The 25,386-nt window shown below is 39.5% G+C and overlaps 13 protein-coding genes across 13 annotated transcripts; 7 read left to right on the forward strand and 6 right to left on the reverse strand. All coding sequences in view use genetic code 12, as the record gives it.

Moving 5' to 3' along the window:
- Positions 1–1,734: 1,734 nt before the first annotated feature.
- RJT20DRAFT_62332 (uncharacterized protein) lies at positions 1,735–3,348 on the reverse strand. Its single transcript, XM_064920983.1, has one exon. The coding sequence runs from the start codon at positions 2,993–2,995 to the stop codon at positions 1,937–1,939; it is 1,059 nt and encodes a 352-aa protein (XP_064771753.1). The 5' UTR covers positions 2,996–3,348; the 3' UTR covers positions 1,735–1,936.
- Positions 3,349–4,354: 1,006 nt separating this feature from the next.
- Positions 4,355–5,259, forward strand: RJT20DRAFT_131023 (mRNA splicing protein). Its single transcript, XM_064917912.1, has one exon. It carries the CDS (start codon positions 4,422–4,424, stop codon positions 4,797–4,799), a length of 378 nt encoding a protein of 125 aa, XP_064771754.1. The 5' UTR covers positions 4,355–4,421; the 3' UTR covers positions 4,800–5,259.
- On the reverse strand, positions 5,260–5,913 carry RJT20DRAFT_131024 (mitochondrial 54S ribosomal protein mL59). Its single transcript, XM_064917913.1, has one exon. It carries the CDS (start codon positions 5,844–5,846, stop codon positions 5,376–5,378), a length of 471 nt encoding a protein of 156 aa, XP_064771755.1. The 5' UTR covers positions 5,847–5,913; the 3' UTR covers positions 5,260–5,375.
- Positions 5,914–7,474: 1,561 nt separating this feature from the next.
- On the forward strand, positions 7,475–8,473 carry RJT20DRAFT_137154 (uncharacterized protein; the record flags this gene model as incomplete). The annotated part of the gene is made up of 1 exon (XM_064918548.1): positions 7,475–8,473. One exon carries the CDS (start codon positions 7,475–7,477, stop codon positions 8,471–8,473), a length of 999 nt encoding a protein of 332 aa, XP_064771756.1.
- Positions 8,474–8,583: 110 nt separating this feature from the next.
- Positions 8,584–9,024, forward strand: RJT20DRAFT_3669 (uncharacterized protein; the record flags this gene model as incomplete). Its single annotated transcript, XM_064919859.1, has 1 exon — positions 8,584–9,024. The coding sequence occupies one exon, from the start codon at positions 8,584–8,586 to the stop codon at positions 9,022–9,024; it is 441 nt and encodes a 146-aa protein (XP_064771757.1).
- A 240-nt stretch (positions 9,025–9,264) lies between these two features.
- On the forward strand, positions 9,265–9,573 carry RJT20DRAFT_3670 (uncharacterized protein; the record flags this gene model as incomplete). Its single annotated transcript, XM_064919861.1, has 1 exon — positions 9,265–9,573. The coding sequence occupies one exon, from the start codon at positions 9,265–9,267 to the stop codon at positions 9,571–9,573; it is 309 nt and encodes a 102-aa protein (XP_064771758.1).
- A 134-nt stretch (positions 9,574–9,707) lies between these two features.
- Positions 9,708–11,048, reverse strand: XYL2 (L-iditol 2-dehydrogenase). The gene has a single exon (XM_064920986.1). It carries the CDS (start codon positions 10,934–10,936, stop codon positions 9,842–9,844), a length of 1,095 nt encoding a protein of 364 aa, XP_064771759.1. The 5' UTR covers positions 10,937–11,048; the 3' UTR covers positions 9,708–9,841.
- A 2,382-nt stretch (positions 11,049–13,430) lies between these two features.
- ATP16 (F1F0 ATP synthase subunit delta) lies at positions 13,431–14,540 on the reverse strand. Its single transcript, XM_064920985.1, has one exon. The coding sequence runs from the start codon at positions 14,247–14,249 to the stop codon at positions 13,764–13,766; it is 486 nt and encodes a 161-aa protein (XP_064771760.1). The 5' UTR covers positions 14,250–14,540; the 3' UTR covers positions 13,431–13,763.
- Positions 14,541–15,205: 665 nt separating this feature from the next.
- On the reverse strand, positions 15,206–17,008 carry CTA26 (Cta26p). Its single transcript, XM_064920984.1, has one exon. It carries the CDS (start codon positions 16,509–16,511, stop codon positions 15,555–15,557), a length of 957 nt encoding a protein of 318 aa, XP_064771761.1. The 5' UTR covers positions 16,512–17,008; the 3' UTR covers positions 15,206–15,554.
- Positions 17,009–17,709: 701 nt separating this feature from the next.
- RJT20DRAFT_148381 (SDR family oxidoreductase) lies at positions 17,710–18,956 on the forward strand (the record flags this gene model as incomplete). The annotated part of the gene is made up of 2 exons (XM_064918977.1): positions 17,710–18,088; positions 18,175–18,956. 2 exons carry the CDS (start codon positions 17,710–17,712, stop codon positions 18,618–18,620), a joined length of 825 nt encoding a protein of 274 aa, XP_064771762.1. The 3' UTR covers positions 18,621–18,956.
- Positions 18,957–19,393: 437 nt separating this feature from the next.
- Positions 19,394–21,255, forward strand: MCD1 (kleisin alpha). Its single transcript, XM_064920988.1, has one exon. The coding sequence runs from the start codon at positions 19,525–19,527 to the stop codon at positions 21,196–21,198; it is 1,674 nt and encodes a 557-aa protein (XP_064771763.1). The 5' UTR covers positions 19,394–19,524; the 3' UTR covers positions 21,199–21,255.
- RJT20DRAFT_62364 (uncharacterized protein) lies at positions 21,256–23,308 on the reverse strand. The gene has a single exon (XM_064920987.1). The coding sequence runs from the start codon at positions 23,141–23,143 to the stop codon at positions 21,314–21,316; it is 1,830 nt and encodes a 609-aa protein (XP_064771764.1). The 5' UTR covers positions 23,144–23,308; the 3' UTR covers positions 21,256–21,313.
- An 874-nt stretch (positions 23,309–24,182) lies between these two features.
- SLD5 (DNA replication protein) lies at positions 24,183–25,373 on the forward strand. Its single transcript, XM_064917914.1, has one exon. The coding sequence runs from the start codon at positions 24,579–24,581 to the stop codon at positions 25,314–25,316; it is 738 nt and encodes a 245-aa protein (XP_064771765.1). The 5' UTR covers positions 24,183–24,578; the 3' UTR covers positions 25,317–25,373.
- Positions 25,374–25,386: the final 13 nt, after the last annotated feature.

The raw sequence follows: 25,386 nt of genomic DNA on the forward strand, positions 1-25,386 counted from the left end.
ACGGGGAGTAAATAGTGAGGAATTGAAACGGAGACTATAAAAATACTGAGACATTAGTGAGGTAGAGATACTACAACAAGAAGTAAGACAATAGGAAGTGAGACAACAAGAAGTAAGACAACAAGAAGTAAGACAAGGTCATAGGGAATGATTAGTGAGAGATTAAGCAAGAAATGAAGTAAGCAATACAAAGAGCCCCGGCGACCCAATTATCTGTGAATTTGTTGTCTTTGTTATATTTGTTATATTTGTTATTTTTACCGGTATTTACAAGAGCTTTCTCCGTAGTGATTTTTGTGTAGTTTGATTACAGGGACTTCACAATGAGTTCATCAGTGAGTTCACAGTGAGTTCCTGTGAGTTCCTGTGAGTTCCTGTGAGTTCCTGTGAGTTTATCAGGGTTCATTAGTCGCTGTGAGTACATCAGTGACTGCTACTCAGAAAGTGAAGTTAACTCAGTAAATTCAATTAATTTTGCAATTTAGCGAGGAAAAGCAAATTAGTGAGAACTGTGCCCCTGGCGGTCTCGGTCTCACCAGGAGAAACTCATGAAGTCCCTCTACCACTGGGAGACCTCTTCTGCTCAGTGAGGCAGTGTCATATCACAGTTTGTGTGTAATAAGCAACAAACTACTACCTACCAACGCAAACTCATGACCTCTATTCAAAGAGAAACTACTCTTTTTTTATTTCTAGGCACAAAGAGATGGGGGAATTTCTAGGCCAAAAAGACCTCTGACAAAATAGAAAAAATGGTATTGTCATGGCATTGTCATGGCATTGTCAAGTTGTAAGCAAAGAAACTGGGCCCTGATGGTGTGATTTCTTTAATTCTTCCTCACTAAAATGCTAGTCTTTCTCACTAAAGTGCTCGTTGCTGCAAAGAAAACAGTCTCTATTTTCTCTATTTTTTGCTTTAGGAAAACAAATTTACCACGACAAGAAGAGAAAAAAGGTGGTATTTTTACTGACGACATACAATTCGCTAGCGAGAGTTAATGTGCCTTTGCAACCACTCTCGGTACGTGTAGTGTGAGTGTGGGTATGAGTGGATGGAACGGACGAGAAGAAGGAGAAGAAGCCAGTTTTATGGAACAGATTCGTTTTGGGGAATGTGTGGGGGTTGACGCCTTGAGAGCAGAATAGTTAAAGAGGGAAAAGCTACGCCTATTTCATCTCATTTCATACTGATGCTACCCGGTTTTCCCAACGGCTTCCATTTATTAGGGAGGGGTGGGTGCAATACCAAAAAATCCCATATAAATAGCAACAGATCGTTGGAAACGTCACAGAACTGCTTTGAATGTAGGTAAAGGTATCTTGGGTGTTTGTACGATTATTTGTATTGACTGTTTGACGGTTTGCTCCCGAACCGTGAGAGAAAATTGTATCATAGTATAGTCTTTGGACATTTAGCTGCAAAACGCATGCGTTTAGGTGCAATAATGGGTGATATGACGGAGCAACGAGAGAAATACGGGCAAGGTTCGGACTCTGTATGGGTATTCGATCACTACCATAGGTGAGAGACATATTGGAGCTCAAAGGATCTCTTTAAAAGGTTTCTGTTGTACCAGTCATTTGAAATACTCGATGATGTGACCAATAAAGTATATTAAGGATAATATGGGTAATTAAAATCACAGCCTTCTTTGAAGATGACGTAAAACGAGTACAGAATTCCAAGAAAAACACTATCCATCTTATCTGTATCTGTTGCTTTTGCAAATACACAGGCTAGTACACTCCTTAGTTATAATATTGCCTAACTCGTGGTACCTACAACTCGAAGGTATTTCTCTGTATGTATATTTGTATACGGGCAATTCACCCTTTCTACTGGATTGCAAAGAATCTGTCTAAGAGGGAACATTTTATTGTTGTGTTATTGCACCCATTTCCTATCTACATTTGTATAGGGGCCTCATTTGTATCTCTAATCGCCGAGTCTGTGGCCTTTACCTTTGAAAGTAGTCTTTCCATCGCCTCCAAACCATGAAAATGTAGTCGTTTCACTAGTTGGAGGATCGTCCTTCTTGAGAGCCTTTCTAGCGGCGTGTGAAAGATTTCCCACAGGAGCGGCATAACGAGGGTAAAACGCTGTTGAACGCTTGGAGTTATTCGATGGGTAATTCAAAAGCTTATAGAGCCATAATGGGGCTTTCAAGTATCCCTTATCGAATATGGAGTCCTCGATATAATCTGCCGCGTTGTCGTGGAAACCGTCGTTACCTACTCTTCTTCCGTTGTTGTTGGCTTGAGGGTTGTAGAGACTTCCATAGGACCCTGGGAAGAGGTTGTAAATAGGTAAAGTATCTGACTGAATACACAAGTAGATGTAGCCTCCAAAGATTCCAATTGCCGTATCCAAGAAGGACCTCCTTCCACCTATAAGCAACTTGAGGAACAAGTTAAAAAAAGGTAAGTAATATGCCTTGATAGGAATCAACCCCAAGAAGTTGATTTGTGAGTTCTTCAGCGAGCGTGACCAAATATAGGTAATACACGATAGCATCATCTCGTGCTGGATTGGAAAATGATCAAAGTCGAACAATGCACTGTAGGTGATAGTAGTGAGAACAATGATAGTTCCAGCTACCAACGTGAACCATAAGCAATCGGGGAAGTTGCGGTGGAACTTTCCGTCGTAGTTTTCTACGTGGTTAGCAAAGGTGTAGAAGAAATAGATATCAAAAATGGCACTGAGTGGTTTATAGACTAACAATCCTTCTGGTATGAGGAACGATGTGAAGAATCTGTAGGATTGAAACAATAACCAATTGAATGCTTGGAACTTTTTGATAAAGGGAGCTGAGCTCCTTATGATCCTATAGGTATTCTCTGAATAATCCCAGAAAAGTCTCAATGGGGCCATCAAGTCTGCGGTGTCCAACAAGCCCATTGCTTGACCAAAGCAAACAAGAACCGTTGAGACTGTGAAGAAACGAGTTACCGGAGGAATATTCCTGATACCTTTTGCGAAAGAGTTAGCCATGGTGGATAGTCAATGAAATAGTGATTAATGGGAATTTCGGTGTCAATTCTGGTTCCAGAACCTATTGTCGTAAGTCGAAATGGAGTAAACACCAATTAACGAACTGGAGTGATTCTTATGACAAAGTAACAATGCAAAGAGAGTGCAAAGAGAGTGGTGCAAGATCGGGTTTTTGGCGTGGTTTTCTGGCAAAGAACGTGTACTCAGCTCGTCAGTATCGTTCTACAACACGATTTAATAGGAATACGATGTTTTCACTGTGTTATATCCCAATTCAATGAGTTTATGTTATTTCTCTTAACAGGTGTGAAGAATGTAAAGAATGCTGGCGTGTTAGGAATTCGGGAGACGGCGGCAAAAAAATGGAATAGCGAGGATTCGGCTCAGATGCGCGTGAATGTTTAGTGAGATATTGTGAGAGAAGGTAGGTTCGTGGTGAGGGAGAGTGGGATCTCAGTGAATTCTCGGTATAATTGTAAGGGTATTGAACTTAGTGTGTAGAGTGTAGTGGTGGAGTCGTCCTTAAAGCGGTGGTGTAACGTAGAGTTTGGGATGTTACACCATTCAAGACCATTCACTTTTACTGTACAGAATAATTCATTAAAGGAATATGAATTGGAGCCAGCCGGAAATGCTATCGTGAATCATGAGATGAGAATAATAATGAGAATAATAATGATAACCATCATGTACAAGTTAGAACATGTTATAATTCAGTGTTCGTAGTGGTGTAGTGTAATTTAGTGAGCACAATTGTTAAGTATGGAGTTCTATAGAGAGAAGAAGGCAGAGGATAGAGGATATATACTAGTATAAACGAAGTCAAGCAAAGGAGATAGGTTAATTAGGCAATCGGCGCATCTTTTAAGAAATGACATAAATAAATAAATATATATATAGATAGATAGATAGATAAATACAGTAAGTTTCCGTCTTCAATCTGTTATAATATCATACTAAAGAACTTGGGAACCCGAATTTCTTTATTAACTTATCCATTAAACTTGTCTATTTGATTATCTGTTTACGTATCTTATTAACTTATCTATCTATCTATCTTTCCCTAAGTATTTCCCTATCTCTATCTATTTCCCTATCTATTTCCCTATCTATTTACAAATGTATGTGTGTTTACAATGAAGTACTCTTTATATATAGGTAGTGGCATTGTACTCACTATACATATAAGTAATAATACCATACAATAAAATACATCACACTAGAGACTCATTTTTGTAGGTAACTACCATATCGCTCTCTATACAAATCTCATATTTTCAGTCCCACATTTACGCAGCTCTAAAACCTCTCGCTAACAAATTAGCGCCTTCTCTTCACTAACATTATCTATTTATTGTTAATACATCTTTCTCTTTATTCCATTCTTTCTTTTTATTCCTTTCTTTCCATTTTTCACCACGTCACAATGAAATTGGTTCGGTTCCTCATAAATCTCCCCTCGTCTACAACCCAACCAGTCACCGTCGAACTCAAAAACGGTAACTCCATCTCTGGACAAGTGCTCTCATGCTCACCTCTGATGAACCTCTCATTAAAGAACATCAAATTGATACAACCATACCAAGATCCCCAGTTGTTACAGTTTATTAACATCAGAGGCAACCAAATCAGACAAATCATCTTACCCGATGACATCAACATAGAAAGCATCCTCGCCAAGAGCGTCACTAAGATAAAGGGCCAAGGTGCTGGTCCTGGAGTAAAGGATTCAGGTCCACCAAAAAGAGGTGGAAGAGGAGGCCCATTCAAGGCTGCAAGAGGAGGCAGACCAAGAGCATTTTAGATGATAAAGACTTGATAGAAATTGTTGGTTAGTCTGAAAAAATGGAATTCATAAACCCTTTTCATCGATAGAATGCTTTTGAAGAGCTATCCATAAGGGATTCTGAAAAGAAAAGTCCATTTAATTTCATTTCATTTCCTTACGAGTTCATTCAGAGCTTGTAATTTGTATAAATAGCGCAGTTTGATAGTGGCCAACGTGGACTGCTATCACAAATCGTATTTGCATTAGATAGTACTATTAAAAGAAGAATATAATTGCATTTGAATCTGACATTGAAGTGTAAAATCGTTGTATTGTTAACAAAAACGATTCAGGATTCAGAGTTAGTTACAATTAAGGAAAGAATGAATTAAAATATCCCTAATGTCCCTTCCTATGCTCTTTCCTAATGGTCTTTCCTAGTGTTCTACACCTCATCTACTTCTACATCTACTTCTACATCTACGTCTAACTCATATCATCATGTTAGGCTTTCATTATTACGTACAGCCTCTCTATGTACAGAATGCAATACATTAACCAGCTTCCTTCAACCAGTAATGTGTGTGTAGTATAACAGTATGACATGTCCATCTAGAACCATGTCTTTTCCCTTTGTTGCTTCTTTTCAAGCTGTTTCTTGTATCTTGGTCTGGCAGCAGCAATGGTTTCGTCCATCTTGGCAATGGCTTGCTCTCTGGCCTCCAACTTCTCGGGGAAATCTCTTTCCCATTTACGTTTCTTCTGGGTCAACACTCCTCTCATCCAGTTCTTGTTGAAGTACTTCTCTTCGTAGAACTTCTTAGGTAATGGAGGTAACAAGTCCTGTATTCCAAATTTACGGGCCATTTTGTACAAGTCTGACGACCTTCTCAACGAGTATTTGGCTCCGTGCCATCTTCCGGTTTCTGGGTTCTTATTAGGATAGAACGGGTTAAGATTTGGATCCACTATTGTAGACGGTTTCTCCGAGTATTGGGCGAAAGGTCTTGGTGGATATTTGATGAAAAAGTTGTGTAATTTCTGGGGAAGCTTCGCAAAAGCTTCTTTAGCTGTTAATGACATTTTCAATGTGTTATAGCTATGACTTTACTCCTTAAACCGTTACTAAAACACCATAAGAATCATCATTAAAACCATTAAAAATGGTCCATGTTAACTTTTGAATCAAAATTTTTCAGTTGGTTGTGTGCAGGACATTATTGTGATATTTAGATCCATGCCGCATGTTATTAATGTGTTTTGGTGAAGGATATATTATGGGGGGTGGAAGAAAGATAGGTTTATGGTTGTAGATGGAGTATGAAGATTTATGTGGATAAAGAAGTCATGAAGATGGTTGTTGAGTAGGTTGGATAGTTAAGGTGAAATTTTTGGGAGGAAGATATTAAAAAAAAAAGAATTGTGTGGGTATTTAATGGTAAGACATAATCGATTGGATGGGTGCAAATCGTGTAATTTATTACTTATAGATTTAATCTATTTGTTTGAGTTCTGGTATTTCACCAAAAGATACTGTTGACCGATTAGCGATTCAAATTTCCTTTAAATACATATTGTAGTCAATATGGATTTACAAGTAACATACAGTGGTTTCAATTTAGTATATTTGAACTTGCACCTCAAATTGGTTCATACTAATCACAAGAATTAATTAAAACCTACAATATGTTGTTCTCGATAGTTATTTGATGAACTTTATTGGGGTTTAGTATGAATCAATTCTGGCCCCTAGTTTGAAGAATAATATGGAAAACACTGTATGTAGCTAAGGTTATAAGTCTTGGGAAATACTCACCACTATATTTGGGTTGGTGTAATTAACAAGACCTCGGAGTCATTCAAAATCACTTTTTATGCAATCTGAACTTTCCAGGTTTATGAACTCTATACCTAATCCATTACAGCGTTACCTTGTAAAAACGACCAGTTCTTATCCACTTTAAGGACCGTGTAACCTAATCATCCCGCATTCAAAGGAGACTTTCCGTAAGCCACAATAAATGTAATAAGACCACTAACTTGAGACTCTCGTAGGAGTATCCACTGGCAGTTTCCATTTAGCTATGGATTGGAAGAAGGCGGTTCCATCGCGGTTCTGACTGTTCTAATACAGATGAACCGTTGTCAATCTCTCAGCCGGTAAGTCTTATTATATGGAATCTATTTATAAGAATGACTATATTCATTGACCTTTACCAAAGTGTATATTGCTTTCTCAAATGCTACGCATCTCCTCGTCTCCTCAAAGACGTACTGCTTCCCCCATTATAAACATCTCCTCCTCTTAAACTCAATTAAGACTTGGTGTCATTAAATTGGCTGCGAAATTATCACATAACTTGCTGCAAATACTTTATTTTTGCAGCAATCAAACCCAAAGTTCACCATTGCTGCCAACGGTTGATTGAACCTAAATTACAGCCTATTGGAATAGAGTTTAATTATTGGGAGGTCAACTCTAAAGACTCTCTTTCTTATCAGTCTAATGAGTCATTGTTCCTATACTTAACTAAAGTGACTTCATCTCCAATTGATAAATGTGCCAAGACTCCATTGCACGTGATAATGTCGTTACCAACTTTGCAGCCTATTAATAGAAGATAGAAAGGTGGTTTGATTAATGGGAAGCAGTGGTCAAAGGCTTAAAAGGCTCAAAGGTCTGTGAAGTTTCTTCTACGGTAACCTTGCTAATGAAGTCGCTGGAAACTGGTGAGGATATGACCCCGGAGGGACATGAAGAAAACTCTGACGATAGCTATAGCTCCAGTGAAAACGCCATGTTATACCGATTACCCTTTGACATAATAGCCCGAGTCATTCAATTCATGCCATCAGAAAGTCATTTATACCGTTTGGCAATCCTGGAAGGACCATATCAGCAACTTGCACTTGCCAGATTTGCCGAAACTCCTCTTGTCATTGACAACAGTGAATGCCTGCCATTGGCATCTTCGGGATGGTTTCATCTCTCTAGCGATGCAATATCTGTTCTTGTAAGGAAGAATCCTGGGGTGATATTTAAGAAGCTTATTGTGGAAAGCGGTCTATTCGGGAACCTTAACCAAGATCCCAACTTCCAAACAGAACTATTCACCAATGCAGATTTAATTGAAATAGACCGAAACAAAGAAGCTTTTCCTAATCTTTATCGGTATGACTATAGTTTTGAAGTCGTAAACCGGCCAAGTGAACTGTTTGGCTGGAGCCAACCATCTTCAATCTCTATCAAGAATCGCTATTTGAATCAATTCGATCCGTGGATATCGCTGGTGCCTTCCAAGTTACCTCCAGGCTTGAAACTTCATCATTGCGGTTGCTTCGTTGAAATGGATGGTTTGGGATTGACACATATACCGCAGAGAATTGAACGGTTATCTATTGATATTTCGTGCTGGGATTCCTTGCTGCTAGCTGACTTCACGAACTTAAAGATGGTGTCCCTATGCTTCTACGAATTGACCTCGATGGGAGATTATGTGTTCCCTAAGAACATAGAAGAAATAGAAGTCTATAGACCGTTATTGGACGATTTCCGTGGATTTGAAAAGTACAAAGCCTTGAGTCTTACTTTGCTTTGTCACTTCAACGTATTGGAAGCTGCCTTCACCGAAACAGAGTTTCCTCTGTGGTTGTCGAGTCTTAATATTGACTACACTGACGATTATTACCTCACCAATGAGCTGTTATAATTTCTGGTTTTAACCTTCCTTCGAGCTGAAAGCAATTGACGATAACAGTCGAAGGTGTAGTCGATAGTTTGGAGTTACCACAGACATTAGAGAGTCTTGATTTAGGTTATATGGGTATCAAATGCTACTTGAACCTACCAGAAAGCATAAGAAGCTTGTCTCTTTCCAATTTAGACAACGACATGTTTCTTCAAATTGGCAAATCCAAGACTCTACAACACTTGACCTTACGAGAGTCTGATATTGATGAGAAGGTTTCACTATTCTTTCCAACTACTTTGACTGAGTTACAATTGGTGAATTCTAGATTCACATGTTCTCTGGAGACGTTCAGGGCTACAATACAGCAATTACGAGGTCTTCAAACGGTTAAGATTGAAGTCAGAAAGGAATTCATTCCTATAACAAGATCTCTTTTGACCAAACCATTATTGTTGACGTCATTAAAATGCTTTCATTTTGATGAAGATTCCAGACCAACCAAGGAAGAGATAGACGAAGAAATGGCCGAGATCGAAGAAGGAGTATTTGTTGAAGTATTGGCCAATTAGATAGAAGATGGAATAGTTGACGAAGTATTGGCCAATGAGATAGAAGATGGTATAGTTGTTGAAGAAGATGAGGAAGCTCCACCGCCAAACCAAGTAGTATCAATATCATGAGATGATGAACCAGTTGAGTATGTTGAGTATATACAACTTGGAAAGAGTACCATATTCCCTCCAAATCTAAAGGAATTGCATATCTCCAGTCGGTATCTTACTCTTGATCAGGATTGTCAAATACCTAATATGTTGGAAGAGCTAGAGTTGGACTGGATAGACTCAGAGTTCCCAATATCCAACTTCAAGTTACCAGTTTCTTTGCAAACGCTACGGTTAAACCATTGCAAATGCTCCTTGGAAGGTACTCAATTCCCAGCCCAGTTGAGGACATTATACGTTAATCCACCAACAAATGAAGATCAATACACTTTAACTGAAGAACAGAAGGAGTCTCTTGTAAAGGAACTCAATTCTTCTAATTTGTCTTCGCTTGAGTGGTTCCACTTAAAGGTTCCTTTTGGTTATACCTTCGAGAAGGGTATATTTCTGTTGTAGTATATGGCATCATAACCACGATAATGACAATACAAAAAACGGAACTTAAAGAACTTAAAGGAACTTAAAGAAACCACTTATAACACCACTTGTAACACCATTACAGCATCTACAACAGCACCTCAACTTCCTATTTCCAATATTCATTAAATGTTTATTTTGTTTCCTAATATGAAAAAGACTCTATAATTTCGTTTTTTGCAGCCTAATGCTACTCCCAAGCCGCTTTGGCCCGCCAAACACAATTGGACCAACAGTTCCAAATTGTTTACTCAGGACCGTCAATGATACACTTGACAGCACCACTACCAGCTCTGACCAAGTCGTAGGCCTTAATGGCGTCGTCGAACTTGAATCTGTGGGTGATCAATTGTTCGAAGTCAATTGGGGCCTTTTCCTTACCGTTCTGGTAGTTGGTGTCCATGATGTCGACAGAGGTCTTGTAATCGTTGAAACCGTATCTGAAAGATCCGAACAAGGTGAGTTCCTTGGTAGCGAACTCGGTGATTGGGAACTTCACTGGGGCTGGGGCGTTACCGACTTGGACGAAACGACCACCTTGGGCCAAGATAGCGACACCTTGGTTGATACATGGCTCAGCACCAGTACATTCCAAAACGACGGTTGGCTCGTGGCCGTCGAAAGCCTTAATTAAGGCAGCGGCGTCACCGCCGGTCTTGGAGTTGAAGATGTGGGTAGCAGCACCGATGTCCTTGGCCATTTGCAACTTGTTGTCGAAAATGTCAATGACAATGACACCCTTAGCACCGAAGGTCTTGGCGACGGCAGCAGCTAAGAGACCGACTGGACCAGCACCGAAGACAGCGACAAAATCACCGAATCTGACGGAAGCCAACTTGGAAGCGTGGACACCGACAGACAATGGCTCGACAAGAGCACCCATTTCCAAGGAAACGTGTTCTGGCAACTTGACCAAGAAATCCTCTGGGGACTTGAAGTACTTACATAAGGTTCCTGGTGGGTTTGGCTCGCCCTCGGTGGAGTTTGGAGTGGCAGCGAAGCACATGTGTGGACATAAGTTGTAGTGACCGCTCTTGTAGGCGTCACTGAATCTGGATGGAATACCTGGCTCAATGGCGACCTTGTCTCCGACCTTGAGGGAGGTAACACCCTTACCGATCTTGGTGACGACACCAGAGGATTCGTGGCCAAGAACCATTGGCTTGGTCAACACGAAGTTACCGATCTTACCGTGGGCGTAGTAGTGGATATCTGAACCACAGATACCTGTTTTCTTGACTTCTACGAGAACATCGGTTGGTTCCGTGATCTCTGGGGCATCGTAGGTTTCGAAGGTGATGTCGTCGATCTTGTTGAGAACGAGGGATGGGTTGGCAGTCATTGTGGTGTTTTTCGGGGTATTACTAGCTGAACTAAAGTGGACCTAGACAGGGTATAGACTAGAGACACTGAAGAAAGAAAAGTGAAGAGGTTGCAAAAAAAATCTCACCTCTATTACCTGGCAGAACGGACATTATTTATACTGCCGACAGCAGCAGTCTGGGGAAGCAGACATTGAACAGTTGCAGGATGGAGAAAAAAAAAAGTCTAAAAAAGTCTGGAGAGGTATGGGACAATGTGTAGGAATGTTGGAGTTGTAAAGTGAGGGTAAAGTGTAAAGTGTAAAAGTGATGCTCAAGTGCTTACGTCTTTACCTTCTTATGGGGTTTCTGCAGGCGGCAAGATTTCGGCCGCCTGAGATTTTGAGGTGTTTTGTTGTTTTTGTTGTTTAGTTATTTAGTTATTTAGATATTTTTGTGCGACGGGAACGGGTACGGGAACAGCAGGAAAAGAAAAGAAAAGAAGTGGTGACCAGAGGAGACGGAAAACGGGTGAGCATTGGAGAGGCGACGACGCAGAAGCAGAAGCCAGGTTAATCCGAAGGGGTGTAGCTGCAAGCGTGGTGGTGGAAGAAGCTTGTAGCTGCAAGCGTTGGTTTGTGAGAGTATTTGGCTGGTGAGAGTGTTAGCTGGTGAAAGCGTTAGCTGGTGGTGGAAGAAATGTGGTGGTGGTGGAAAGTTGGGTAAATTGCAAAAAAAAAAAGGAATATGGTCCACGCTGGCAATTGCCAATAGACAATATAGACAGTATTCGATGTTACTCCATGTTTCTGGTACGTGGCTACTAGTATTAACATTCTACAGTTTCTACAGTTTCTACAGCTAATAATATCAGAGATGAGGTCACCAACACTCCCAGATCGTGGGAAATCGTGGGGGTGTTGTTCAGGGGGGTCCCATTGCAAAATGTAATGTATATCGCAAAATTACGGTTTCGTCGTACTTTTCTTAAGAAAGGCCAGATGTCCCCATCTTTCTGGTATACGTCTTTCTTGTGTGGTACAGTGATGTAGGTTGTAGTGATCATCATTTCTGTTTTGACACCAAAGAAGGTAACAAAAAGGCACCCCTGATGACACCAATATTGCCATTCTTCTTCATACTTCTTCTTCTCCATTCTTCTTCACTCTTCTTCGTCATTTTTCATCGTCGCTGTACCTCCATCTGACGTACGGTCTATCTCTCTACTGTAACTTTTCACTGAACTCGTCGCAAAACACGAATCACGGTATCTCTCTCCGCAGACGTTGTCATCGATCAACAAATGCCTGCAACCCACCGAATAATATCCTCTATAATACTCCATAATCCTCCATATTCCTCCATATTCCTCCATAATCCTCCATAATCCTCCATAATACACTTAATGGATATCTAATACTATCAATAATATGATGATAGTTATTAATAATATTTCACTGTGCCTGAAGTGTGCTGCGATAGTCGCCATATTGGGAAATCGTCCCATAAATCTTTCCGTGAGTCGAAGGTCTACGCATGGGTGAATTTTGCAGTTGATGTAGGGGAGCCGTGTACAGTTGGCACCGAGAGAAGGTGGTATTGACAGAGGTGGTAGGTGGTAGAACAGCGCGTGGTGAGTGGTGAGAGCGGTGGGAAGACTGGGTGGTTGGGGGTTGGTGGAGGATAGAGTTTCGGAGAAATTCTGGAGATATGTTACTATTATTATTATTATTATTAATATTATCAGTTGTTAATTGTTCATGGTTGTTGGAGCTACTGCGTGGAACCCTGGAGTGGGGTTGATTCTGGGGTTTCATGCGTGGGTTGGTGGTGTGACGGCCGACGTTTCAATAGTGGAAAGTGGAGTAGTTGGTGATGGCAGACCTGGAATTTCGCATCTTGGTAGATCTGGACTAACATTTAGAGAAGTTCGTAGAGTGCAAAAAAATTATGCTTCTATTTTAGTTCTACGGTATTACTTGATATTACTTGATATTAATTGATAAAGGGAATGGAAGTTTGAGGTTCGGATCGTGGTATGGTTTCTCTGGCCCTTAACCATTGTAAATGAACTATTCAGATTGTGTGACCATTATTTGAAAGAGGCCCCTTCAGTCGACTTTTATCTTCCCCCACGAAATTCAAATATTCTACAAATTTTTCACTTCTTTATAGGGGCTCCCACGACACCCCAAGAAGTGATAATATACTAATATTAGCATTTTTCAGTACTATTATTATGAAGAATTTGCTTGTTTCGCCTCCAACCGCTTCTATCTCCACAAAATGAACGCTATTTTCTTCTTTCCGTGGAAAGTTAATTGACCCTGAATATTCACCAGGCGATGTCTCGTCTAAAAACATATTCTTTATACACCTTCTGATGCATACTGCATTTCTCTATAAGGAATTATTACCCCAATAACAGTAAATTTTGCAGTCTATTCCTCTCCTCGACTTGTGTTATTTCTCTACTTGGGATATTGCAACACTCTTTCTTAATTCTTCTTTGGAACAATTGGCAATTCTTGTAACAATCCTAAACATCTTCTTCTACACTTTTCATCGTTCGTTATATATATTTATAATTTATACGTATAAAAAAATAGAAACAGACTCATACACCACAAACAGATGCCAGACAGTACTTTGAATTGAATGTTTCCAATTTAGCTTCTTTTCTATTGTCATAGGAAACAACCAGATCTGAATTCGAATCGTATTATGTAGTTTTAAGATGTGCTGGGTCGTAATGAATGTATTTTTCTTTAGTTTTTATGCAATTTCATCATGATGAATTCATTGGCTCTTTGCCGTGAGTTAGGTTTCTACAACTTCTTCATGAGTTCCAACATGCTAGCTCAAAACTTACTTAGCAACACCTTGCAAAGCCTCCAAAACTTCCAACTCAATGTTGGCCTCGGCAACAACAACTTCGTCTGAGGAAGCGGCTCTCTTCTGGGCGTCAGCAATCAAGTTCTTGACGGCAGCAGCATCGAATTGTTCTGGCTTGAAGGCCTCAATGGCAGAAATGGTCAACTTGTTGCCTGGTTGAACGGTAGCGATACCACCACTGACAAAGTATTGTTCGGTTTCACCACCCTTGGAGATGATTTCCAACAAACCTGGTCTCAATTGCTCGACAATAGGAATGTGGTTGGCCAAAATACCGAGATCTCCGTTGACAGAAGGCAAGTTGACTTGCTCGACCTCTGATTCAGAAAAGAGGGTTTCATGTGGTAAAGCCAATGACAACTTTAAGGCATCGGAGGTACTAGAGGCCTCGGTGGCGTAAGTTCTTCTGACCACAGTGGACGACTGCTTGGCGACTTGACGGAAGGCTTGTCTGAACATTATTACTGGTATATACGGTAGGAAAGATAGACTTCTACTGGGGTGTAAACTCCATTCAATTCGTTTGTTAAACGTTCTCTTTTGAATTTTTCATTTGTCTGCCGAAATCCGGTGGGAGTGCATGTATGGAGGGTTCTGGTGTAATGGTGCGATTTCATTGGATGTGGTGTTGATTGCCTAGAAGGGAAGGAGGGTGTAGTGAGAGTGAGTATTGGTAGGGTGAGGGAGGGAGAAGGTGTGTGATTGTGTCTGTGTGAGTGAAAGAGAGAATGCATTGTCGTAGAATGTAGAATAGCTGAGTGCTGAGTGTAGTGTGCTGTGTGTGGTGTGCGAAATGCTGAGAGCGAAGTTCTGTGTGCTTATTTCTGAGTAGTTCTGAGTTCTTAGTGCTTATTTCTGAGTTCTGAATGTTGAGTTCTGAATGTTGAGTTCTGTTCTGATCTGGTGCTGAGCACTAGCTGAAGAAGTAGTAATGAAGGAATAGAAGGGTCTGAAGAACTGAAGGAACGGAGAAAAGAGCGGAGAGATGTGAGTTTCTGCTAATTAGTTAGTAGTTACTTAGTGTGGTGAACCTGGTGCGAATTATATTGGTGAATGAATATTATGATATGGTGTTGCAACATTCTCTCGTTGGGTGGTGACTGACTCTACATATATATATGTCCCATATATAGGATGGGAAGCATTCTTCCTTCTGTAGGCATTATTTTTCCCTGGAATTGTAGGTAGTACGTAGTAAGAAGAAACCTGGCAAAAGGAGCTGTTGGAACTGGGTGCAAAATTTTGAAGAATTCCTCTTGCATATTCTGTCACTTTCATTCATTTTCTCTTTGTTAGATTTATCAAATTCATTTTGCTCTTCATGATACTCATTATTCTCTACTTTGAAAGGGGATAGAGCCTCCCACGTAATGTTCTGGAAAATTATAATAACAAGACTACGATTTTATACATTAAGTTGAAGTTTTGCTAAAAAAATCAAAAAAAGTGGAATTTATAGAAATTATAATTTATGGTAGCTTCCACAAAGTTCAATAACAAAGAACACATTATCTTAAAATTACAGTTGTCGTTTGTGATAGTTTTCACAACAACACTCTTCTTATAGTGAATAAGTACACTCTTTCTCTTCTCTAGCGATGGCATATATATCACCTATAGTCTACGCTCTACAGCTTTTTATTATAGATTTGACACCATTTAGAAGGATCATTACAAATTGTACAATTAATACCAACTATCAATAAACAATCATCTCTAACAAAGAGATGCCGGACGCCCAGCAATTTCTCACCTCTTGCTCACCTAATCAGACCCTCCGAACTGATTCAAAAAGTTATCCACATCAAAGTCATCATTATTGACCTGGTCATTCACATTCACTTCATAACCTTGGTCAAGTAAGCTCATATCTAATCCATCAAGAATCAGCTCGTCGGTGCCTAACAAGTTATTCAATTCGAGGTTCATTTCATTATCGTCAAGAGCGGCTGCTAAGTTATCATCGTTACCATTGCCTTCATCCCCTTTGACAGATTTCTCTCCTCCTCCTAAACTGTCCAAAGAAAATGCTGGATCGTTATAGTTTATGGAAGACAACATATCAACCGGATTGGGTATATCTACACCCAGATTTTTGTCATTCCCACTATCCAAGTCGAAACCAAATGGTGATATAAATTGGTTGAAGTCGTTGTTCTGTTGTTTCTGTAACTCGTCCTGGTTCTTGTCCTCCTCCTCTTGTCTTTGCCTTTCCTTTTCTTGCTCTTCTCTTGCTTTTCTGTCCTTCTCTTCGAGTTCACGTCTGATTTTGGCTTGCTCCTCTGCTTTGGCACGATCAGCAGCTTCCTTCTCTGCCTTGGCACGAGCTGCAGCCTCTTCTTCTTCCTTTCGCCTTTTTGCTTCTTCTTCCTCTTTGCGGCGTTCTTCGTCCTTACGTTTACGTTCTTCCTCTTCTTTCAACTTCTTCTGTCTTTCCATTTCTTCCTTCAATTTTAGTTCCTCCTGTCGCTGCTTGTTCTCAATGATTTGATCCAAACACCATCGCGTGTCGTTTAGCTTTGAGAGTGTTTCATCGAGAATGTCATCAAATTTGGCTATATTTGATGCTAATTGTGCTGTGATTGCTGGCGTTATTAATTGATTATTTGTACCGGTGATGAGGTTACTCTGTTTTTTGTTGTTGTTGATGATTTCAAAGATGTAACCAGATGTTTTGAGAATATCATTGAGCGACGAATCGAGTTTTGTTTGCAAGTTCATTGTGAATTTAAAGCTTTATATGATGTAGTATGAGTACTTTCCTCGTTAAATAAAATTGATTTACTTCGGTTGTTCGCTAGTTCAGTCAAGTAAGATTGCAACTGGTAGAAGAGCGGATTTTGGGGACTTTGTGGATATCCAAACGAATAGGTTAAATTTGAAAATTGCCCAATTCACTATTAAGACTGCCACTAATGTGAAAGTTTCCTTTTAAACGTCTTTTTCCGTAGTCAAACACTATTAAATCTCAATCAGGACCTATTGTTTGATGCTACTTTGGTTATCAGAGACCTTGCAAAGGTTCAAATTACAGATATATTCCAAATATGTGACGCTTGAATATTAAAATCAAATACCAGCAAACAGTAAAAGACCCAAGTTGAATCGATATTTTTGCCACTTTTCGTAAATGTAACGGCTATATTAGTAATACCCTTCTAAAATATACCACTTACACTCGTTTGTATGGCAATTTCACAATTTTCACACCGATCTATACCGAAAGAATGGCTTAAACTCTCGTCATTAACTATGGCGGGTAGTAATAATTAAAGACGACCCAAAAAGTCGTGGATTTTGAGTGGCATGCTCAGAATGTCGCAAGATTATAATGTCGCAATTATTTATTAGTGATCCAACGGCTCGTTCCTTCCCAAAGCGGTAAGTGATGATGGGTTGACAGAGGTCCAGTTCCAAGCATGAAGAGGTTCAGTTGGTAAAGTCCAATTTTTGGCACATTTCCATAGAAAAGGCTTAACATGATAGTTTAGAAAGCTATGAAGTATGACATCATGATTAACGGTGGATCTGTCAAACTTGCAGGGAAGACTCACCAACCTTTCGGAGTTCCATGCGATATTCCAGGAGTTTCTACGAATCTTTGTCTATAGCTTTAATTTGAGTGGAGAAAACATTTGCAACCAATGCAATCCCTATTCGGGAATAACTCCTAGGAGAGGAATTAAAGCCAGAAAAATCTTTGAACATACAATTTTACGTCAAAATCTGATTACAATAACCAAGAATTTGTGAATCACTTGCTTTCTAATCAACGGATAAAGATTCCGCTATCCAAATTCCAAAATAGGCAACCAACTGCAGCAGCTGCGAAATACAAAGTGATGATGTTGATGTGATGTTGATGTATTACTAATTAGCATGCTACAGAGTTGCAAAAAGTACTTTTCTATAGTAGCAAATGGAAGTGTATGGTGATAAAATAAGGAACCTATTAATCGAGAAGAGTATAAAAGAAAGAGGAATACTTCATCAATTGTCAAAATGTGTACTGTTCTCTATCAACAGACTTCTGAAGATAAACAACAATACTTTTAACTCAACTACCAAACAACAACAAAATGACTTCCGCAACTACTTCATAACTGGTGCTAACCGTGGTATTGTATTTGAATTGGTTAAGAAATACAGCGACGAAGGTGCTCAAAACTTCATCATTCCTACTGCTCGTAACGTCGAAAAGGCAGTTGAATTGAAGGCTTTAGCTGAAAAGAACAAGAATGTTCAAATTATCCAGCTCGATGTTGCTGACTCCGAATCCATTGCAACTCTTGACTCTTGCTAAGATTACCGATGGAATTGATGTCTTTGTCTCCAATGGAGCCATGCTGACGCCTTCTTCGGCGTTCTTGATGCTCCAAAGAAGTCTGGGAAGAACATTTCTACACCAACACTTTGGGTCCAATATTGGTTTACCAAAAGTTACACAAGCTCCTTTTGAAGAGAACAACAAGAAAGGTCATTTTCACCTCCACTATTGCTGCTTCCATAACTAGCTTCTTCCCTACCTCAACTAGTGCTTATGGTCAATCCAAGGCCGCTCTTAACTACTCAGTCAAAGAGTTGAGCTTTGAGTTGAAGGCAGATAAGTTTACTGTCGTTGCCGTTCATCCTGGTACTGTCGCTACTGAAATGGGTAACTTCGGAGTTTCTGCTATCAAGAAGAACAATCCAGAGTTTACTAGTGCTATTGACGCCCTGGTAATCACCAGTGAGCAAAGTCCTACGGCTATGAAGAAGCTCTTTGACGACTTGAAGGAAGAGCAAAGTGGTTTCTTCTGGAGTTACGATGGTTCTGAGATTCCTTTCTAAGCACAGCATAGAAAAGGAAATGGTGCCAGACTGACATTTAGTAAGAGTAACTGATTGTAATGCTTTACATTTCTTAGAGAATTTATTTAGAACTAGCCATAGAAATATAATATAATTCGTCCATTCTGCATTTTTAATCAGCGGATCGAATCGTAACTCTTCAGACAAGGTAATACGACGCATAGTAAGCATACTCTTTGTATTGCTTAATATAACACACGCCATTGATATTCCATTCTCTCTCTACTTTCTTATAGGGGGCTGTAAAACACATTGGCACAAGCTCATATCATTTCACATCTTTCACGATTCACATGATTCATTCACTTCACTCGATTCTCTCGATTACATGAGTCACCCAATTCACCCAATTCACTCTACACTCCCAATTCAACACTCTCTCATCTGTTGACTCTCAGTTCTCTTCTTTCTAATGCCACAAATTGAATGTCAACGGTAATGTCTCCAAAACTGGTTGCAAATCCACAGCATTCCTTCTTTTCAAAAATGTCCTCTCTCTCTCATGTCTCATTTCTCATGTCTCAAGTCCTCTTTTCCCTCCTCCTCCCATTTCCTCATGTCTCATGTCTCATGTCTCCTTTTTGCACTTCTTCTCACTCCTCATTTCTCATTTCCACTTCCATTGTCTCCAATCATTCCCTTCGAACCAAATCACGTGACACCATCCCACCGAATCTCCCTCGCACCAAAAACGCGCGCTTTCCTCTTTTCTTTCATCAGGCATCTTTTTGCGCGTTGTTTACATTTCTCGAGAATGAATCCTTTTGTTAACGAATGTAATTTAATGTTCATGTCGTTCTTCTTGAATTGGCAGGTAAGAAGTGGTAGTTGGACATAACCATCGAGGGAGTCATCGCTAATATTGCTAACAATTGCTATCAACATGTACTCAGACACTCTCATCTCGAAACAAGGACCCTTGGGCTACGTATGGCTTGCAGCAAACTATGACAAGAAACTCACCAAACAACAGCTCTTAAACACGTCTATCGTCAAGTCCACAGATTTCATTTCTAATCACTCAATTAGCTACTCAGCTTCACAATCCACAGCAGAAGACAATAGTATCACACTTCGACTCTCAGGACAATTGCTTTTGGGTATAGTCCGTATCTATTCTAGAAAGACAAAGTACTTATTAGATGATGTCAGTGACATTCTCTTGAAATTGAAGACTTCATTCAAATACGCCAGTGGCGTCAAATTAGGTTCTGATAACATCTCCAACCAGATCAACTTGAACCCTCGTGATACCATTATCTCAAATGTCAAAAGTATCACATTGCAAGATCAAATTACGCGTTTCGACTTGTTATACCAAGATGACTTAAACTTGGACGACGACGTTCCTTCCAATGGAGGAGGTGTAGGCATTTTCAGTCAGAGACACAATTCACAAGAAGACAGTTTTACATTTGATCAGTCTATTGAATACCCTAGATTCAATGAAACCCTTGATCCGGCAACACCAGGAGACGTGGATCTCGAACTCGACTTTGATTTAGACATGGGTGGAGATGACGAAGGCTGCGACAGATCCATAGAAGTGGGAAGAAACGCATCACAAATTCAAAACCAAGACTCGGATATGTCTGTTTTGGATTTCAATAAGGACAATGGTAACAATACGGAACCATTTGACTTCGATCTTGGTAATCCATTGGAAACCATCGATGAGCCAGGTCTCGTGGGTGACACTGAAATGGCTGAAACTCCACATGAAGCAGTTACTCCACCGGAAATTGTAGAAAGACGTCCAAGAGTCAAAAGGACTGGAATCACTGAGGACGGTGAGATCATCACCAATAAACGTAAATTGAAAATAGATTCTTTGGAAGATTTGGATGGAATCTCAATCCAGACTTTAAAGGATAACCAACAGTCCTTATTGGATGCGAGATTTGAAGACGGTTACATAACGGTAAACCTTACCGAATCTGAAAAGCTTCAATTGATTCAAGAGTTGGCTAACCCTATGACAAATAAGAGAAGAAAGATATGGAATGTAGATGCTCAGCTTCAAGAAAGATGCTTAGAGTTGTCAAAACAACAACAGGAATTAGAAGAACAACACAACTTACAGTTCGAGAATGAAAATGACTTTAATGACTTCAGCAATGATATTGATTTCGATTTGTCGTTGCCAGATTTTGAGAACGATACAAATAATGAGATTCAGCCAGAGCAGTTGCCATCTCAATCCGATGATCTTGAAGAAGAGAGATCCTCCGATAGCATTGCCAAGTCTACAATTCAAGTGGCTGAAAATCTTCGTGACATATTTTCCAATGATGAAACCACTGACTTGGATAAACTTATGGAAGCAGATTTACATATCAATGAGAAGGACAATACCAAAGATCCATTAGGGCTTGTTAACAGGCATGATGAAACTAAGAAAGTGAATCAAAGAAGAGAAGCTACGAGGTGTTTCTTCGAGTTATTGGTCTTGGCAACAAATGACTGTGTGGATTTACAACAAGAGTCTCAGGAGACTGAGTTGGGAGGACGCATAGATATAAGATCGAGAGACAGACTCTTCCACAACTTCCTTTAATCCACACTAGACTCTGTAACGCCTAGTTCACTAATCATTGCATTCGTATACTATGTACTTTATTAATTAATTGTATTACTATTTCTTTATACATTTTTCACATCAATCGTAGAATTCACTTGTGAATGTGTTCTAGGTAATGTGTTAATCCATTATCAAGTTCCAGCTTCTTCTTTTGAGGAAGCACATTTTCAGGGACAGCCCAAACTTCCACAGATCCATCTTTATACCCTAGTATTACGTTGTCACCTTGTGGATTGAATTCCACTCTAGTCACGATGTTCTTCTCTTGTCCCACAAACAACTCAGCAATAGGACTGAATAATTGACTTTCTAAGTCCCAAAACTTCAATAACGGCTTTGCATCTACAATACTCAAAGTAACAATTTGAAAACGATCGCCAGGTCGTACAGCAAATCTTTCTACAACATCCAGTCCTTGTATAATGGCAACCGGTGTAGTTCTATCCACAGTCCAGATTCTTAATGACCAGTCCAGGTGACTAGAAATTATATAGCTACGATCCTTGGAACCCTCAAATTTACCGATTGCAATTGCCGAGGAAGAGTACCATGATTTTGCTTCAGTCTTTGGTAACGACAAGGTCTTATCTATGTATCCCTTCTCTTCTTTAGTGTTCATAACATAAAGATTTCCATTTGGAGAAGATAAAATGATGCGATTGATAAATTCTATTTCGTCTGTTCCTGACAGTGCTTGTTCACCAAGCAAAAGTGCCAGAGAAACGGATAAGGGGGCTGTTGTCTTCAAGGTGTCCGACACATTCTTTGGTATATGCAATTGTATTGAGTCCGATTTAGGAGATGCAAGGAAGCTGGAAGACCAGATATTAACTATACCATCAACAGAGACCGACACTATGGAATTATTTCCGGCCAAAATTACTTGTATGATTGAAACAATTGGGTGTATATGATGCTTGAACTTCAATCCAGATGATGTATCGAATTTATTCGCCGTAGCAGAGAAAGTAGGTGTGGAGAGCTGAGGAAGAATGGGTACAGATGTCGAGTTGTGAGTCTTCAAGTCCCATATGATGATCTTTCCGTCTAGTAATCCACCAATGACACGTTTCGAATCATTTCTATCAAATTGAATCACCAGAACTGGTAATGTAGAATGCAAGATGTACTCCGGAAACAAAGTGCCCTTGTTGATGGAGTATACTATGGAAAGACCCAGGGGATCAGATGACGTTGTATCACGGAGTCCACCTTCTTTCGCTTTCAGAGTCAGGTAGTACGCTACAACCACCAATTGGGGAAAGTGAGTTGAATAGTCAATTGAAGTGACAAACCGATTCTGGATCTTCTTTGATTCTGCAACTAACTGAAAAGGCAGCTCTCCTTTATCTTTCCCATTTATAGAGTCTTTTTGTTCACCATTTAATTGGTTGGAATACTTGCTGAGATCAACGGTTTCCACATTTTTGATTTTATTCAAGAGTTTTATAGATTCTTTCAACAGTTCGTTGAGTAGACGATGGTCGAATCTGGTAGCCAATTGAACTTCCGTAGTAGTTGAGTTTTTTTGGGAAGGTTCCGTAGAAGTGTTTGCAGCATCTTTAGCTAATGAACCCACATCTTCCTCTTTTTCTGGTAAAACATCGCTTATATCTGATGTTTGTACTGCCTTATCGTAAGTGGGGCATTCTTTCTCTGGTTTCGTTGGCACTGGCTGAAAATTCACTGAATTTGTAAAGGCAGTGTTAGTACCAGCACTATTCCCTGGTCGTAACAGTTCCAAGTCGACCTGGATTCCGATTTCTATTCCCCTTTTGTATTGGCTCAGGGATATCGATCGCTGTTGGATCTGTTCTAAGAGTTGATCTACTGATTCATCGGAAGAGGCGCCGGCGAGACGTCTTTGCTTGAGTTCTTGTAAGCGCTTCTTTTTCTGTTCTAGTAGGGACTGTCGGTCCATTGTGATGGGGAGTGAGTTGTGTGGTGTTTGGTGTGAATTGTTTGATAGCAATGCTGTGGGGTGTGATAGAAGTTGGTCTGGAGGAGAGAAGAGAAAAGAAGAAAGAAGAAAGAAGAAAGAAGAAAGAAGAAAGAAGAGAGATAAATGAAGAAAGAAGAAAAGAAAGAGACTTTGCAGCGAAAGAATGTAAACACAGACGCACATAGTTAAGGGTGTACATAGTTAAGAGAGAGCATAGTTAAGGATTTGCATAGTTAAGAAGTTAAGAAATCACATAGTTAAGAAATTAAGAGGGCACATATTTAAGATAATTTACATAGTGATGAATTTATAACATGGTAAGAGAGCACATAATAAGAGTAAACATAGTAAAGAGAGTACATAGTTATAGAATATATATTGTTTAAGAATATATGTAGTAAGAGAGTTCATAGTGAAGAATGTCCATAGTAACCAAGTACATAGTTAAGAACTCACACAGTGACGAATTCACGTAGTTAAGACTGTCCATAGTTAAGTATCTAGATAGTTTATATCGGGATCCTCATCGTTAAGCGAGGTCATAGTTAAGAGTATATAGTGAAGAATTTACATAATGATGAGTATACAAGATATGAGAGTTCACAGTGAACAGTATACATAGTAAGAGAATACATAGCGAAGAATGTCCATTCATGATCACAGCTTTGATTATAGTGAATGTTCTTCATCGCAGTTATTAAGCAAAGCATATATGATAGTTAAGAAGTGACTACATGAACACAGAAAGATCTAATTAGCTTAAAAATTACTAGTTCAAAATGTCAATTCTAATAGTTAACGATTGCAAAAGCACTGGTTAAACCCCAATTTATTACCACAAAATGCAACTTTTCATGACAAAAAACCCCACATTTCTCTTACATTTCACACTCTTCTAGACCCCTTCTTCCTCCCCTTCAATCGACCTCAACATCAACATCTCTCCTCAGCACTTCATACATAACACCACCACTCCCTTCTTTTGCCATTTCTCCAAATCTCACCATACAAAAAAAAATCCTGCAAAAACTTCAATCACTCCCCCCTCAAACCTGCAAAAATACCCTCTCTCGCAGTCTCTTGCCATAAACGATTTCTATACCGATGAAAATGGGTTCCTTCAGATGTCTTTATGGGTGTAGAAACAGGAGTTCCAAAGCGAAAAGAGTCATTTAAACATATCTTATGAATAGAGGCTGTCCCACTATCATAGAATATCCACTTAAAGCATTAATTTTCACCGTCTAGAAGCGTTTATTCTACAATTCATAGCCATTTTTCAAACTCATTGAATTATTCACCATCGATTATACCATTGAATGAATGATAAAACACGCGTTTAATTGCTTCCAAAAGACTCATAATCATAGAAAACCCAACTAAGACCAATATTTCACACTTTTCAGCAACAAAAATGGCTTCAAACATGGATATTGACGACATCTTACAGGAGTTCGATAACTCCTCTAAAGCATCATTGAAGAAACAGAAGAAACTATCTTCTTCAACACCTAATATCTACGATGAACTCGTCACAGCAATGCTCAACGAGAGAATGGCTCCCGAAATCTTACCCTACAAACATGAACTCATGACCCAAGTGTTAGAACAGATATCTAATCAACAGCAGTACTTATTGGACTCCCATGAATACGGTGATTTGAATGCTCAATCCGGAGTTGTCTCTGGAGACTTCAAATTGCAGTTGATGATCATAGAAACCGACGTAGAAAGAATAAACTACTTAGTACGACTCTATCTTAGAACAAGATTGTCCAAAATAGATAAGTTCACCATACATTATATAAACGAAACGGCCGATGCCGAGGAATCGAATTCTTCTTTGTTATCTCGAGAAGAAACAGAGTACATGCACCAGCATTTCAAGATATTGACTCAATTGTATAACAACTGCTTCTTGAAGAAGATGCCCCACACACTCACGTTGCTAGACGATACTACTGGAGGAGAGTCCATGATTGTAACGCCAGATGTGAACCAACCCGTATTTATAAAGTCAGTGACGAAGGCTGGTATTATAATACCTTTGGGAGAAGAAGACGAGTTAGAGCTCGAGGAAAATGGTATTTATGTAGTGAAATACAGCTTGATCAGGAGATATATAGAGATAGGCGATGTTGTGTTGATATAGAGCCATTTACGGGTAGGTCAATGCCTATAATACTAATATTTAATATTTAATAGAATCACAATTTGGTAAA

The sequence above is a fragment of the Scheffersomyces xylosifermentans genome (assembly GCF_036884685.1).
Source record: "Scheffersomyces xylosifermentans strain CBS 12540 chromosome Unknown RJT20scaffold_8, whole genome shotgun sequence".
Classification (NCBI taxonomy): domain Eukaryota; kingdom Fungi; phylum Ascomycota; class Pichiomycetes; order Serinales; family Debaryomycetaceae; genus Scheffersomyces; species Scheffersomyces xylosifermentans.